Source organism: Annulohypoxylon maeteangense (assembly GCF_022496945.1).
Source record: "Annulohypoxylon maeteangense strain CBS 123835 unplaced genomic scaffold GGS22scaffold_8, whole genome shotgun sequence".
In the NCBI taxonomy this organism is placed as follows: Eukaryota; Fungi; Ascomycota; class Sordariomycetes; order Xylariales; family Hypoxylaceae; genus Annulohypoxylon; species Annulohypoxylon maeteangense.
The window spans coordinates 1035572-1050066 of NW_025953255.1; the positions used below are offsets into that span (position 1 = coordinate 1035572).

At 47.0% G+C, this 14495-nt stretch overlaps 4 protein-coding genes across 4 annotated transcripts; 3 read left to right on the plus strand and 1 right to left on the minus strand.

Annotated features, from left to right (window-relative positions):
* The first annotated feature begins 740 nt into the window (after positions 1-740).
* GGS22DRAFT_140861 (uncharacterized protein) lies at positions 741-5923 on the plus strand. Its single transcript, XM_047958723.1, has 16 exons — positions 741-949; positions 1011-1577; positions 1637-1987; positions 2037-2171; positions 2223-2289; positions 2340-3403; positions 3454-3607; positions 3657-3989; positions 4044-4126; positions 4182-4316; positions 4423-4655; positions 4723-4846; positions 4899-4944; positions 4997-5147; positions 5205-5353; positions 5414-5923. Exons 1-16 carry the CDS (start codon positions 827-829, stop codon positions 5695-5697), a joined length of 3999 nt encoding a protein of 1332 aa, XP_047819069.1. The 5' UTR covers positions 741-826; the 3' UTR covers positions 5698-5923.
* A 192-nt stretch (positions 5924-6115) lies between these two features.
* GGS22DRAFT_163180 (WD40-repeat-containing domain protein) lies at positions 6116-7791 on the minus strand. Its single transcript, XM_047961323.1, has one exon. It carries the CDS (start codon positions 7301-7303, stop codon positions 6191-6193), a length of 1113 nt encoding a protein of 370 aa, XP_047819070.1. The 5' UTR covers positions 7304-7791; the 3' UTR covers positions 6116-6190.
* Positions 7792-8230: 439 nt separating this feature from the next.
* GGS22DRAFT_163183 (nucleophile aminohydrolase) lies at positions 8231-9596 on the plus strand. The gene is made up of 3 exons (XM_047961324.1): positions 8231-8392; positions 8449-8606; positions 8661-9596. Coding segments are annotated over exons 1-3 (612 nt in total). The 5' UTR covers positions 8231-8390; the 3' UTR covers positions 9113-9596.
* Positions 9597-11855: 2259 nt separating this feature from the next.
* On the plus strand, positions 11856-14388 carry GGS22DRAFT_140890 (DEAD-domain-containing protein). Its single transcript, XM_047958724.1, has 2 exons — positions 11856-12155; positions 12273-14388. Exons 1-2 carry the CDS (start codon positions 11971-11973, stop codon positions 14146-14148), a joined length of 2061 nt encoding a protein of 686 aa, XP_047819072.1. The 5' UTR covers positions 11856-11970; the 3' UTR covers positions 14149-14388.
* Positions 14389-14495: the final 107 nt, after the last annotated feature.

Below are 14495 nucleotides of genomic sequence, written 5' to 3' on the forward strand. Positions count from 1 at the left end.
CTACAACCAAGCTATACTCGAGGTTGGATCGAAGGACTTTTCCTATTAATGTTTAATGAATATATGCAATCGATATAATAGACGACTTCTGCAATATGCCGTAGGCAGGTAGCCACGTCAACTCACGTAGAGTAGTGTCTGCTGCATGTAATGCAGTGCAGGTAGTGGTACCTTTGAGACGTACAATATAGACGCTTTTAGTTAGAGAACCTTAAAGTCATTAGAGACAATTCGCCTTGCCTTTTTAGGCAATACGAGTTCAACTTTCTTTTCGTTATCATTATCGCCAACTCCCTTATCGCTATCGTTATCTTGTTACTTATCTCCGATGTTCTCGAATATCCATCAGAGCTAATGATGGATCATCCAAACTTCACTGTGGATTATCCAAGACCTGAACGAAGCACCGTCTTCGCAGCGCCATACAACGTACCAGGTAATTCGGTGAAAGGTCGACAACATATACCTAGCAAACGAGGCACTCTACCGGGCTCAGCGCATACGAAACCAGGTCGCCATTTAGACTCGGCGCATTCTATTAATTCGATACTCGAAATTACTCGAGGGATCTGTAGTGTTTCGACACGTCCACATGACTATTCAGGATGTGCCTTGATGTTTCAATCTTTCTTCGGCCAGGTCGATAACCTATAATTGTGAAATCGTGCGGCTGTTATTCCAATTTCCGCTTTTATATACATACCGAATCCGTACAGATCAGCGCCGATAGTCTCCATATGTCTCAACTCGATATCCCAATATACAGAGAACTATACACATGACGGGACGATTTACATCATAATTGAAACATACGTAGGCGTCGACCATGGAGGGGGGCAACGGCGACGACGCGCAACCCAAGCGCAGTGGCCCTATGGCCATGTATCGAATGGGTTCTAACCAGAGTAATTCGAGTTTCTTTGAGGATGTCGAGATGGCGCAGGATGAGGTAGGTTAACCCTTTCACCCAACCATATGGCTGCGTGTTCTAAAGTTTGTTATTTTCGCAGCTCTTCTCTGGGCCCGTCGCGGAAAGTTTACCTACGAGCCTTTCTGCCTTCTCCCATCGCCGTCAACGTGCGGACTCGACGGCGAGCTTTGCCTACTACACCGAAGAGGAAGACGAACCGGAACCCAGAGCCATATTTCGCGAAGATGGGGCCATGACCTTTGATATAGACGAAACTCCGTTTGATCTCGACGAGGAAGGAGAAATAAGCTCTGAAGTTGAACTAGAAAATGGCGATTCACATGAAGATTATGCTCTGCATCGGAGATCTTCAACGGTGTCGAGAAATTCCGTCCATACCAGACTCCTTCGAACAGACAGCGGTGTGACGGATGCCAGTGGTCGTGGTCACGGCCGTATCAATCAGAAGCTTCTTATGGTCAACGAGGATCTCACCATTGTGATAGCCGGTTTTCGGACGAGCAGATTGGGCTATGCTGCCTATGTCACCATATGCGTCTTGACGTTGGGACTCGCATATCTTCTTCTGCGATGGCTTCCGCAGTGGCAGGTGAAGTTGATTGGGGAGCCATGCCCACTTCACGATTGCCAATGGGTGGTTCTCGAGGTTAGTTACTTTGAAAATTATTGTACGCTCTGTAGCCTCGTTCTGATCTCATGTTATAGAACCAATGGGGTGAAATGACTATCCTGAATGTTAATACTCGACCTTACAATCGACCGCTTTCCACTGTATTTGGGGCTCCAGAGAAGATTTTCGCGCAGTTACTGGAAGAAGATGCCGACCCAATATTACCTGATCTTCGAGTGCTCAACTACCGTTACGTCCGCTTCTTCTATCACCCATTGAAGGGTAAATTCGTCATTAGCAACGGGTGGAAGGATCCTACATGGAAGCGGGTGCGAGCACTTCGTGCTGGAATCGACGGCGAAGAGAAAGATCATAGGGAACGCGTCTTCGGGACAAACCTCATCGACATCGAGCAAAAATCCATCCCACAACTGCTCGTAGATGAAGTGAGTTATTCACCTATGAATCTTATTATATAACTAACAATATCTTTAGGTGTTTCACCCTTTCTATGTCTTCCAAATTGCGAGTTTGGTTCTTTGGTCTGTAGACGAATACTACTACTATGCCATTTGTATCTTTGTCATGTCGGCAGGTAGCATAATAGCAACATTAGTAGAAACACGAGCTGTTAGTATTCTCTCATATCCACGGATTATGACCATCTTACTAATAAAATAGACAATGCGGCGTCTTCGCGACATCTCTCGTTTTGAATGCGATGTGCGAGTCCTTCGCAATGGCTTTTGTGAGTAGGTCACTATATTGATCTAGGGACGCGTTGCTAACTCTTCTAAGGGGCCCATGTCTTGTCGAGCGATTTAGTACCCGGTGACGTGTATGAAGTTAGCGATCCTAGCCTCGCACAATTCCCGGCTGATAGCTTACTTCTGAGCGGAGACTGCATTGTAAATGAGAGTATGCTCACTGGCGAGTCCGTACCGGTTTCTAAAATTCCTGCCACCGATGAGACTCTTGAAATCATGAACCTCAGCGCCTCAACTGTCTCTCCTGATGCTGCTCGTCACTTTCTCTTCTGTGGGACTAAAATTATTCGGGCAAGGCGACCACAAGATAATAGAGACGACGAAGCGGTCGCACTTGCGATGGTCGTGAGAACGGGTTTCAATACTACTAAGGGCTCTCTGGTCCGGTCGATGCTCTTCCCTAAGCCTTCTGGCTTTAAATTCTATCGGGATTCCTTCCGATATATATCCGTTATGGGATGCGTCGCGCTCCTCGGGTTTGTGGTGTCTTTTATCAACTTCCTCCGTCTTGGACTAGCCTGGCACTTGATCATCGTCAGAGCTCTGGACCTAATTACCATTGTCGTCCCACCAGCCCTCCCAGCTACACTTACCATAGGAACAAACTTTGCCTTAAGTCGTCTAAAGAAGAAACAAATATTCTGTATTAGCCCACAAAGGGTCAATGTCGGCGGGAAGTTGGATATCATGTGCTTTGATAAGACCGGCACTCTCACGGAAGACGGCTTGGATATTCTTGGTGTGCGGCTGGTATCTCGGTCGACAAATCGATTTGATGATGTGGTATCCAAAGCATCAGATTTGGTTCCTCCATTCGATTTGGATGCTGGCCCTGGCGACAAATATGACATAAACCGTGCTGCCCTGTTCACAATGGCCACATGTCATTCACTTCGATCCATTGACGGCGAGCTTGTTGGAGATCCGCTAGATGTCAAGATGTTCGAATTTACTAAATGGACATTCGAAGAGGGTAGTCAAGGTAATGCTGATCAAGAGGATGACGAGCAAGGCGGCCTCTCTCCTTCAGTTGCACGTCCTCCCCCTACACCTTTGTATGACACGGATTCATATGGAGTTACACGGGGGCAAAATGTGAGTTTTACTATTGACGTCGGTCACCGTACTTGTCTAACGTGATTCAGTCCCCAATCGAATTAGGAATATTGAGGTCTTTCGAGTTTGTCTCTCAGCTACGAAGAGCTAGCGTGATCGTGCGAGCTTTCGGCCAGCAAAGTGGTAGCATTTACGTCAAGGGCGCACCTGAATGTATGCGGGATATATGTCGACCCGAGAGTTGTAAGTCTCCTTCTACGATCCATCAATATGTTTATTCTAATACACACAGTCCCGGAGGATTACGATGAACTCCTGTCTTATTATACCCACAAAGGATACCGAGTCATAGCATGCGCTTCCAGGTATATAAAGAAGTTGTCGTGGGTAAAGTCCCAGAAGATGAAGCGTGACGAAGTTGAGACAAACCTTGACTTCGTTGGATTTATTATCTTCGAAAATAAGCTAAAGCCAACAACCGCCGCGGTGCTCAAAGAGCTCACCCAGTCAAATATCGGATCGATCATGGTCACGGGTGACAACATATTAACTGCCATCAGTGTAGCCAGGAATTGTGGTCTTGTTGAGAAGGATGCCCATTGTTTCGTCCCGCATTTTTCACAAGGTAAAGAATCAATATTATATACTAGGTTGTTAAATACTAATGCGAGAATCATAGGGAACTCCCGTGATCCTAATGCTTTATTGCAATGGGAAAGCATAGACGACGCCGCTTACCAATTGGATTATCGAACTTTACTTGTAAGCCCATGGCACCAACTCAACAACACAGTCAAACTAACTAATGCGACTTTAGCCACTTCCCGCTCCCGTAGATCGTGATGCATCGTTGCCATATGATATAGCGAATCTTAGAAATTACTCCCTTGCAATAAGCGGAGATGTTTTCCGATGGATAATCGACTTCGCCCCGAATGAAGTCGTACAGAGGGTAAGTACACTCTTTTTAATCACATAGTCGTGTATCATGAGACTTTTCCCGCTCTGTTGATCCAGGTTTACCTCCCTATTATATTAAAGAGCTAATCGACTATTAGATGCTTGTCCGAGGCAAGGTATTTGCACGCATGTCTCCAGATGAGAAACATGAACTTGTAGAAAAGCTTCAGAGCATAGACTACTGCTGTGGATTCTGCGGCGATGGTGCGAATGATTGCGGTGCTCTCAAAGCCGCGGATGTGGGCATTTCGCTTTCCGAAGCTGAAGCATCCGTCGCAGCCCCCTTTACGTCTAGGGTATTCGATATTCGATGTGTTCCCGACGTCATCCGGTACGTTTGATTTGACATTTACATGAATTCATGTTAGTACACATAGCCTAACTAACTTCGTATTTAGGGAAGGGCGTGCTGCTTTGGTAACCAGTTTTAGCTGCTTCAAGTTTATGAGTCTTTACTCCGCTATCCAATTCACCTCTGTCAGCTTTCTCTATGCTTCGGCTTCAAACCTGGGAGACTTTCAGGTAAGAATACCCAGCCACAGTAGTCTGGTTTATAACTAATAGACAATATCAGTTCCTGTTTATCGACGTTGTACTCATATTACCGATCGCCATCTTTAGTGAGTGAAACAAAACACATTGCTTAATTATCATAACTAATTTATGTGACAGTGGGTTGGTCTGGACCTTTTCCGGTTCTGAGCAGGAAGCGACCGACGGCAAATCTAGTCTCTCGAAAGGTCCTCACACCCTTGCTGGGCCAGATGATCATCTGTATCTCTATACAAGCCGCCGCATGGCTCATAGTGCGGGAGCAAAGCTGGTAAGTCCTATCTTGAACCCACCTACCACAGCGTTGATTCTTATATGAAAATTATAGGTACATACCCCCTCACGTCAACCCAGAGAAGTCCAACATAAAAAATTCGGAAAATACGGCTTTGTTCCTCATGTCATGTTTCGAGTATATCTTCATAGGGGTAGTTATGAGTGCCGGTCGGCCATTCAGACAACCTATGAACCAAAACTGTAAGTTATGTTGTATATATTCACGTTTTAGTTTATGGATACTATGCTAACTCTTGATAGGGCCGTTTATGACAACCATCTTTGGAGCGCTAGTCGTAGTCACATATATGGCCTTTTTACCAACCCATCAGATCAAGAAGTTCATGCAATTGACAACCATCAGCTCTTCTTTCAAGATCACGTTGTTGGTTCTTGGCCTGGTATATCTGATCATTTCCTGGGTCGGCGAGAACTATCTCTTCCAGAAACTCGCCCGGGGATTTGGCTTAGCGAAACTAGCCATCACCAAAGAGTCGAAGAAGCGGAAAGAATATAAAATCATACTGGAACGAATGAAAGCTTGAGCTGGATATAGTATAGTATCTTGTTCTGATATATAATGACTGGCTGGGAAGGTTGTGATGGATCGATACTCTATGCTTCATGCAAAACGGTCTACAACTTGTTGGTTTCAACATGGTACCTAGGTATTAGATGGTTCCTAAGTCATAATTCCTATCTGTATATATATGCTAGTTTATACGTATTAGCTTCTCTAGGTATATAAAGAAGTATTATCATATTAAGAAATTGTGACTTTGGTCATTTCCTAGTACGTCGTTGATGTGTGGAAGAATATTTGGTTTGCTACGGTTACAAACTTGTACTACATTAAGGTCTTGGATCAACAACAGGTAGATGGAATGTTAACGTCTACGATGCACTTAGTTAAAGAGCACAAATGGTTGAAGTATTGATTGCACATGCTGTAGCGGACTTAGATGGAAACGTTAAAATAGGGTATCAATTCCAGAGTGGGATATGATCAGGTCTCCCATGTTTTACTGGGCTATTTTACTATGCCAACCCATTTTCCAGCCCTTCCTTTGTCCTGGACACCTCGAATACAACAGCGCCGTTTTTCCCTCCCTTGATCTTCTTCCACTTTCCTAGTCGATGTTCCTTACCAACGCCGACTACGACGCATAGACCGTCCTTGCCACGATCACCTCGTTCAAACAGCGCAATATCGTTGACCACGCCTTTAATCAGCCAAGAGGACGGGCTGGTCCCGTTTATTCCATTGACTGCACCTTCATCATCAGAGTCGTCCATATCTACGCCGTTAGGAACGTGGTCTGTGCTAGATGACGGGTTCCCTAAGACCCCTACGGGCTCGATCTTTTTCTTATCGTCGCTTAATTTCCAGGCTCGGACGTAGCCGTCCCAACTACCACTTAGGATGAGGTCGGAGTAGGGTAACGTCCGAAGAGCGGTAATCCATCTTGGTTGCGGAGGTGGTACAACCTTAGGAGTTGGGGCCTCTTCGGCGGATGCTTCCGTTGGAAGCAAGGGTCGCTCAAGTCCATGTGCTTGTGCCAAGACGAAGAGTGGTTTCTTCTTCGATATGCTCCATAGAGCTAACGAGCCGTTGTCGCTTCCGGTGACGAAGAGTTCGTCATCGATCATGGCGACACGATCCATACTACCCTCATGGGCTAGAGATCGCGGGTCGATGTCTGGCTTCTGTTTCTTATCGATCGCCCCGCCACGGAAGACCAATTGGGTCTCTTCGACAACTTTCCATAATCGTGCCGTTCGGTCTCGAGCGCCTACACTCACGCATCGTTCTTGTGCTAACGCGTCGATATCGACCACAATATCCTGGTGGCCGAAGAGGGTTTCGACATATGCTAATTCGTCTAAACTCCATACCTTCACGGTACGGTCCTTGGAGGCCGAGTAGAGTTGGTTTGTGCCTCGGCGGAATGCTAGTCCAGTTACGGCGTCGCGATGGTGCATGAAGACACGCAGAGGCTTCAATGATTTCGCATCGTAGACGATCAGGCGCTTATCAGCACCGCCCGTGACGACGAACTTGCCGTCTTGTGAGGCAGCCACGCATAAGATATCAGCCACGTGCCCTTGGTAGCCTTTATCCTTTGCTTTCTTCTGATTTCCCTTCAACATTGCGACCTTCGTTGGTTGTCGACGGGGTGGAGCAGGAGGTTTCTTGGGCTTCTTCTTGGTGGTTTGTGGGAATTGATTGGCTGGTAGGTCTTGTAGCTTCCATTTGACTAGGCAGCGGTCTTTCGTGACAGTATATAAGTATGGGGCGCATATAGCAATGGAGGTAGTCGAGAGGGTATTGCAACGGAAGAGTGTATGTGGCGATTGGGCGATAGCAAGCTCTGAAGCAACCTTTCTATACACCTTTCCCTTGATTTCGGCTACATCTTCTTGTAGACGCTGTGCTATTATATCCCGGTCGATATCCTCTGCATCAAAGCCGGTTTCGTCAACTTCTTGTCGTACGTTGTCCAGGTATCTTTCTGCAAGCCTTAGTCTCTTCTCTGCTGCAGTCTCTCCTTCGTTCTCCGATTCCGAACCAGATTCGGGATTTTCATGGTCCTTGACTTCGGCGTCACTTTCAGAATCGCTTCCTGATATGGATTCATCTCGTTCGACTCGTTTTTTGGGTGCTGGTGTGGGTGCAAGTTTTACAGGTTTTGCAGGTTTTGTCGGCTTCGAAGGCGCCTTCGAGTACTTAGAGGTCGCGACACGTTTTTTAGGACCGTCTATGATAGGAGCTCGTTTTCGTTTTCTCTGAGCACCAGGTATTGTGAAGAAGGACGACATAATGGTGTAGTATAGCTTGTTGAACAATCGATACCGTCGTGTATCGATCGTCTTGTGCCCTTAGAAAATTTCCATGCTGCAAAGAAGGTCGGTTCAATTGCTAAGAAGAAAAAAAAAAGTTCAGAACCTGCGGGACACGAACAGGGGTCCATGTCGGTGCAAAGATAGCGCCGCTAGCTTTCAATGGTTAATGTGGAGACGGGGCTGATGATCTGTGGCTTGTGCTTCCGATGTCCGATTTGAATCCCACCTGTGGCACCTGAACGATCTGAAGCTCTGGGAAGGCAAGTGCTAGGCTGTAGCTACCTTGCGCGTCTGCACACATCTAATACCTACAACAGTTCGCAAACGACAGCTCTTTCAACCTCCCCACACAACACAATTAAGAACCCATTGCAAACAAAACAGATCTCTCAAAATGTATGTTCGCTTATACCCTACATATCTAATCGAACATGCTAACATCAGTCAAACAGGGAGGTGTTACTAGGAATCACCGGCAAGGACTTCACCTTAATCGCAGCTTCTAAAGCTGCGATGCGAGGAGCTACTATCCTCAAGGCCTCCGATGACAAGACAAGGTCCCTAAACAAGCACACACTAGTTGCATTTTCCGGCGAGGCTGGTGATACAGGTATCTAGCTCCTCAAATGATTCTGGGATATCATCAAAAGCTAACTATTAGCAGTTCAGTTCTCCGAGTACATCCAAGCAAATGCCCAACTTTACTCGATGCGGAATGAGACCGACCTGTCACCTACGGCATTGGCGCATTATGTCCGCGGTGAGCTTGCGTCGAGCTTAAGATCGCGGAAGCCATACAACGTCAACCTCCTACTAGGTGGCGTCGACCCTATCACCCACAAGCCAAGCTTGTTCTGGTTGGATTACCTAGCAGCTTTGGCATCCGTCCCCTATGCCGCTCACGGTTACGCGCAATACTACTGTCTATCTATCCTCGACAAGCATCATCACCCGGACATGACGTTTGTTCAAGGTCTTAAGGTGCTGGAGATGTGTACGGACGAGTTGAAGCGACGTTTACCTATCGATTTCAAGGGCATGACGGTCAAGGCAGTCACTAAGGATGGCATTCGTGAGATCGAATTTAAGGATGACAAGATTGTCAAGTGTCCGTAAAGGGATCAATTTTCTAGCCGGCGACTGCAAGTGTAACATTAAGATCCTGGGCTGGGCTGGCTGGTGGGAAAAAGAAACCAAAAGACAGCCTAATAATCAAGTCGCAGGCCGGCCCTTGAGTCAGTTATGAAGACTGCCTAACACATCTCTCTCATCATTGCGCACGTGATGAGCCCCAACTCGCCAGTTGCTTTAGACTAACTTCATAGAAAAAAAAGGAGAGTAATGGCTAAAGAGGGGCAGGGTCACAACGTCGATAAGATACCTACCTAGGTACATTGCCTATCAATATGTAGGTATTCAGCGGCCATCGGCTATGAGTATAATGAGAATCTGCCTCGACCAACATTGCAAGGTAGTTTGGCTTCCTATTCTTTTAGAGTGCATCTAACATTGATGAACTAATCAAAGATATAAACAATGGTCCCTCATCGCTCATATTTTGTAAATATGATACTACGTGAATGCAATCTGTTGGCCCTACATTTATTAGTAGAAGTATTAACCAGGTTTTGATCCCGATCTTGGGATAAAATTACATACGAAGTACGGCCAACTTAGCCCAATTTATAAAACCTCTTATACTGGATGATTGTCAAAGATTTCTGATAGTACTTATACCTAAATAGTAAGTCGGCATCCGCTATTCGCGGATGCCAGCTTAAAGTACCTAACTCATCAAGCGGTGTATTTTGGATTTATTGCATTTTGGGCGGTGAGACTTCTGCATGATGCTACACCTGTTCACCATGCAGGCAGACTTCCTATTGGAAAGTCGCAAGCCTTGTTGCAGGAGAGTTGCATTCGCCTTCTCTTACTTTACCTACTTTGTCCACTAAACCAACAGCTAGGACGCTTATAGAGCTAAATTACGAGCCTTATCATTAAGTTTAGTTTTTATAAAGTTTTTTTTCCTTCCCCCCTTCTACGTTCTCACCAACTACTTGAGTAACCCACCCACGTTCCAAGTTCCACCTGTCAGGGCGCTAACCACTGGATAATTGCATTTTCGTGTTGTCACCTAGTCATTCAACGGCAGAGCCGATGGTCCGCCAACTCTTAGTACGTGTCCATGGAAGTTTCTGAAAGAAAATTCATAGAATGAAATATGGGCCTACCCAGGGGCTCCTTTCAATACTGAACGGTCGACCCGTGCCTTCGGTGGCGCTAGATCAGGCACAGATTGTTAGATTACTTGACAGACGACAACGTGTATATGCTACGGCTCACCAGCCAAGGCTAAGAAGGTTGGGCAAAAGGCAGCGTCGAAAAAAAATATACATTACAAGTGTGTGTGATTTGCTCCCCCTATCCCTAATCGGACTATACCGAGATTCGGATAGATGCTTGAGGTGTTCACTCTAACATGTAAAATAAACTCAGGTCCAAAATTGCCACTGTACAGACTATGTAACATGTTATACCTATGTATTATTCAAATATGAATATACCCGTGTACCACTGCCATACGCCTATGTAGATAGGTGAATAAATAGAATGACTTCTGGAATATGCTAGACTCTTTACTATTCTAATTTTTCAAGTGGCGGAATGTTAGATGATGGGAAGATTCAATAGGTGAGGAATCTAGGTTCAAAAACGTCCGGGTATGTACATACATAATGGCCAGTAAGTTTTCTAATAATTACACCCAAGTTAAAAGTGTCGTAGCGATGCTATACTTAAGGTACTTAGGTACCTAGGGTTGTACCTGCCTACGTACATACATGTACGTAGTATCTTAGCCGGTTTGGTTTGACCATTTGTAACTTCCAAGTTTCAATTTGCTCCAGGAAATGCAAGAGCTTTCGTCACAGGAGAAAGGCAAAGGGAAAAATTGTCGCAGTTGCCCAGACTAGGAAGGGATAGATATCCAATAAGTACCTGGTAGATGCCTTACAGAATGCTGTTGCCAAAATATGTCCAACCGTAAAGCTCAACATTGAAATGGGGCAAATACCATAGTACTACTCTCAGGGTAGGGATGGATACCCAGGTGGGCAGTAGGGATGCAATAAAGGTAGGTACAAGTTACTGGATAACGTTAGTAGGCATCCCACTTTCCATGATACGATTGATACCATGATTGCCATACAAATACTAACAATTATCTCACTCGGGTATATCGATACGCATTCATCGCCCCAAGTAACCCATCGGCAACTTCCAATTGGTAACGAGAAGTAGTACCAAAGTATCGTGCCTACCCCTTCTAGCCTAGATTTTTAAGTTCCTTAGTAACGAAGCTGGACGCTAACGCGTTCTCGATTTTCGACACAACTTCAAAACTTCCTGAATTTTTTTTCATCTGATCCATTCTTCTTCTTCCCCCCACAATCCCTTTGCCATCTTCAAACCTCAAACACACGGCATATTTCCTCATCCCTCCTCCCCTGAAAAGAAAAAAAAAGCATTCTGCATTTTCGTTCGGGGTCTTCTCTTTCCTTTGAAAAAGATTTGGTTTTGATTTCTTTTCTCAAGGGATCTTGAAGGCATCTTAACTGGTCTATTACTACATAGACGTGTGCCTCTGTAACCACTTACAGAATCACGCAGTACAGCAACGACCTGTATCTTCCATTCTCTAATAATTCGGAGAAAGGGTGCATCTGTGTTGCGGTTTCCCATTTCGCGGCAAACTAATACCACTTCTTATTACTTGATTTTATCCACCTCAAGCAACTAATTTCTGATCCTCCCAAACCGTCCCTCGCCTCTCATTTCTCTTCAACTGAACCGTTCGTTCTTGCGAGAGAAAAATAATCGGCTGGGTTCCGTACGAGAAAGAAAAGATTTATTGTCTGATAACATTCCCTACATATCTACCTGATCTACCGTCTTCCCAACGCAACGTAAACATGGCCGATCAACTGAACATGGGCGGGCTGAGCCTGGGCGACCAGCAGCAGCCTCCTGCACCTCGTTCCTACATCCCTCCTCACATGCGAGGTAAAGTTGGCGCCGCTACCAATGCTCCTCCTCCCATGGGTGCTGGAGGACCTCCTCCTAACATGAATGGTCTCAACAGCAGCGCCTGGGCTGGGTATGTAATCCCTCATGAACGTAGCATTTATGCTCAATTTCTTAAATACGCAATGTTCCACTAGATTTATCAAATAAAAAAATTCTCCGACTTTTACTAACGTGATAACCTTTATAGTAACAGCAACTTCGACGCTCGACCCGCCCCCGGGGGTTGGGATACACCTAATTACCCTCCTCCCCAGCGCCAAAGCCCTGGAAACTGGAATAACAATCGAGGATTCGATCGCAACGCTTACGGCAACCCAGCCGCTGGCGGTGGCGGTGGCGGCGGCAACAGCGGTAACTCTGGAGGGGGATATGCTAGAGGCTCGGGCGACGGGCAATGGCGCGATGGCAAGCACATTCCTGGTCCTCCGAATCCCCGTATGGAGCGAGAGCTGTTTGGCACCCCTGACGACCCGTCCAAACAACACACCGGAATCAATTTCGAGAAGTATGACGACATTCCTGTCGAGGCCTCTGGACACGATACCCCCGAACCCGTTCTCACTTTCAGCAATCCTCCCCTGGACGATCACTTGATCCGCAACATTGAACTGGCTCACTACAAGGTTCCAACTCCTGTCCAGAAGTACTCGATCCCTATTGTCATGGGTGGAAGAGATCTTATGGCCTGTGCCCAGACTGGTTCTGGAAAGACTGGTGGTTTCCTTTTCCCCATTCTTTCCCAGGCTTTCCTCACTGGCCCCTCTCCCATCCCTGCAGGCGCTCCCGGTGGTGGTTACGGTCGTCAGCGTAAGGCTTACCCTACGTCTCTTATCCTAGCCCCAACTCGTGAATTAGTCTCCCAGATCTACGACGAGGCGCGCAAGTTCGCCTACCGATCCTGGGTCCGACCCTGTGTGGTCTATGGTGGTGCTGACATTGGTTCCCAACTTCGCCAAATCGAGCGTGGTTGCGATCTTCTTGTTGCGACACCTGGACGTCTTGTCGATCTCCTAGAGCGTGGTCGCATTTCCCTCCAGAACATCAAATATTTGGTTCTTGATGAGGCTGACCGCATGTTGGACATGGGTTTCGAGCCTCAGATTCGTCGAATTGTCGAAGGCGAGGATATGCCAGGTGTTCAGAACCGACAAACTCTCATGTTTTCGGCCACCTTTCCCCGAGATATCCAGATGCTTGCCCGCGATTTCCTCAAGGATTACGTGTTCCTTTCGGTCGGTCGTGTCGGTTCCACATCCGAGAACATCACTCAGAAGGTTGAGTATGTCGAGGATGTTGACAAGCGCTCCGTTCTTCTAGATATTCTACACACCCATGGTGGTGGTCTTACCCTGATCTTCGTCGAGACGAAGCGCATGGCCGATTCGTTGTCTGATTTCCTCATCAATCAGAACTTCCCCGCCACCTCGATTCATGGTGACCGCACGCAACGTGAGCGTGAACGTGCTCTAGAGATGTTCCGAAATGGACGATGCCCCATCCTCGTGGCTACAGCCGTAGCTGCGCGTGGTTTGGATATTCCCAACGTTACACACGTTGTCAACTACGATCTTCCCACTGATATTGATGACTACGTCCACCGAATTGGTCGTACTGGTCGTGCAGGAAACACTGGTCACTCTACGGCATTTTTCAACCGAGGCAACCGCGGTGTTGTACGAGATCTCATCGAGCTCTTAAAGGAAGCCAACCAAGAGGTTCCGGCATTCCTTGAGACCATTGCCCGAGAGAGCTCCTACGGTGGTGGTCGTGGTGGCAGAGGCGGTGGTGGCCGTGGCCGTGGCCAGGGTGCGAACCGCGATTTCCGAAAGTACGGGGGTGGCGGCGGAGGAGGCAGCGGTCCCGGCTTCGGTGGCGGGTTCGGAGGACCTCAGCAATCTGGTGGCTATAGTGGCGGCGGTGGTGGTGGCGGCGGCTTCAATGGTCCTCCCCCAAGCCAGGGCTACGGCGGAGGTTACGGAGGCGGCGGCGGCGGTGCTCCGGCCTATGGAGGTGGAAGCTATGGCAACCCTGGTGGACCGGGTGGCCAGGCTTCCTGGTGGTAAACCTAACAACATACGAACGGCCCGAATATTCTCCCTCTTACGCAAACCGCATGCAGGAATGGGAATTGGGCAAATTTGGAATGCGGTACATAGATTTCACGGTGTCATATTTCTCTTTCACTTTCTCAACCGACTTACGCAAGGTTTCTTCTCATTCTGTTGTCATTTTTTCGACACTCTTCCCTTAACATACTCCCTTCTACGGCATACCTACGTACGGCATGCCCGACTTCCAGCCTCTGAGGAGGATTGGCAGATTCGAGTTCTACGAGTTAGAGCTCTGGCATACGATAGACGGCATTTGTCTTTTGTTTCGGCTGCACCCCTCATAACTTGATACCCATAGA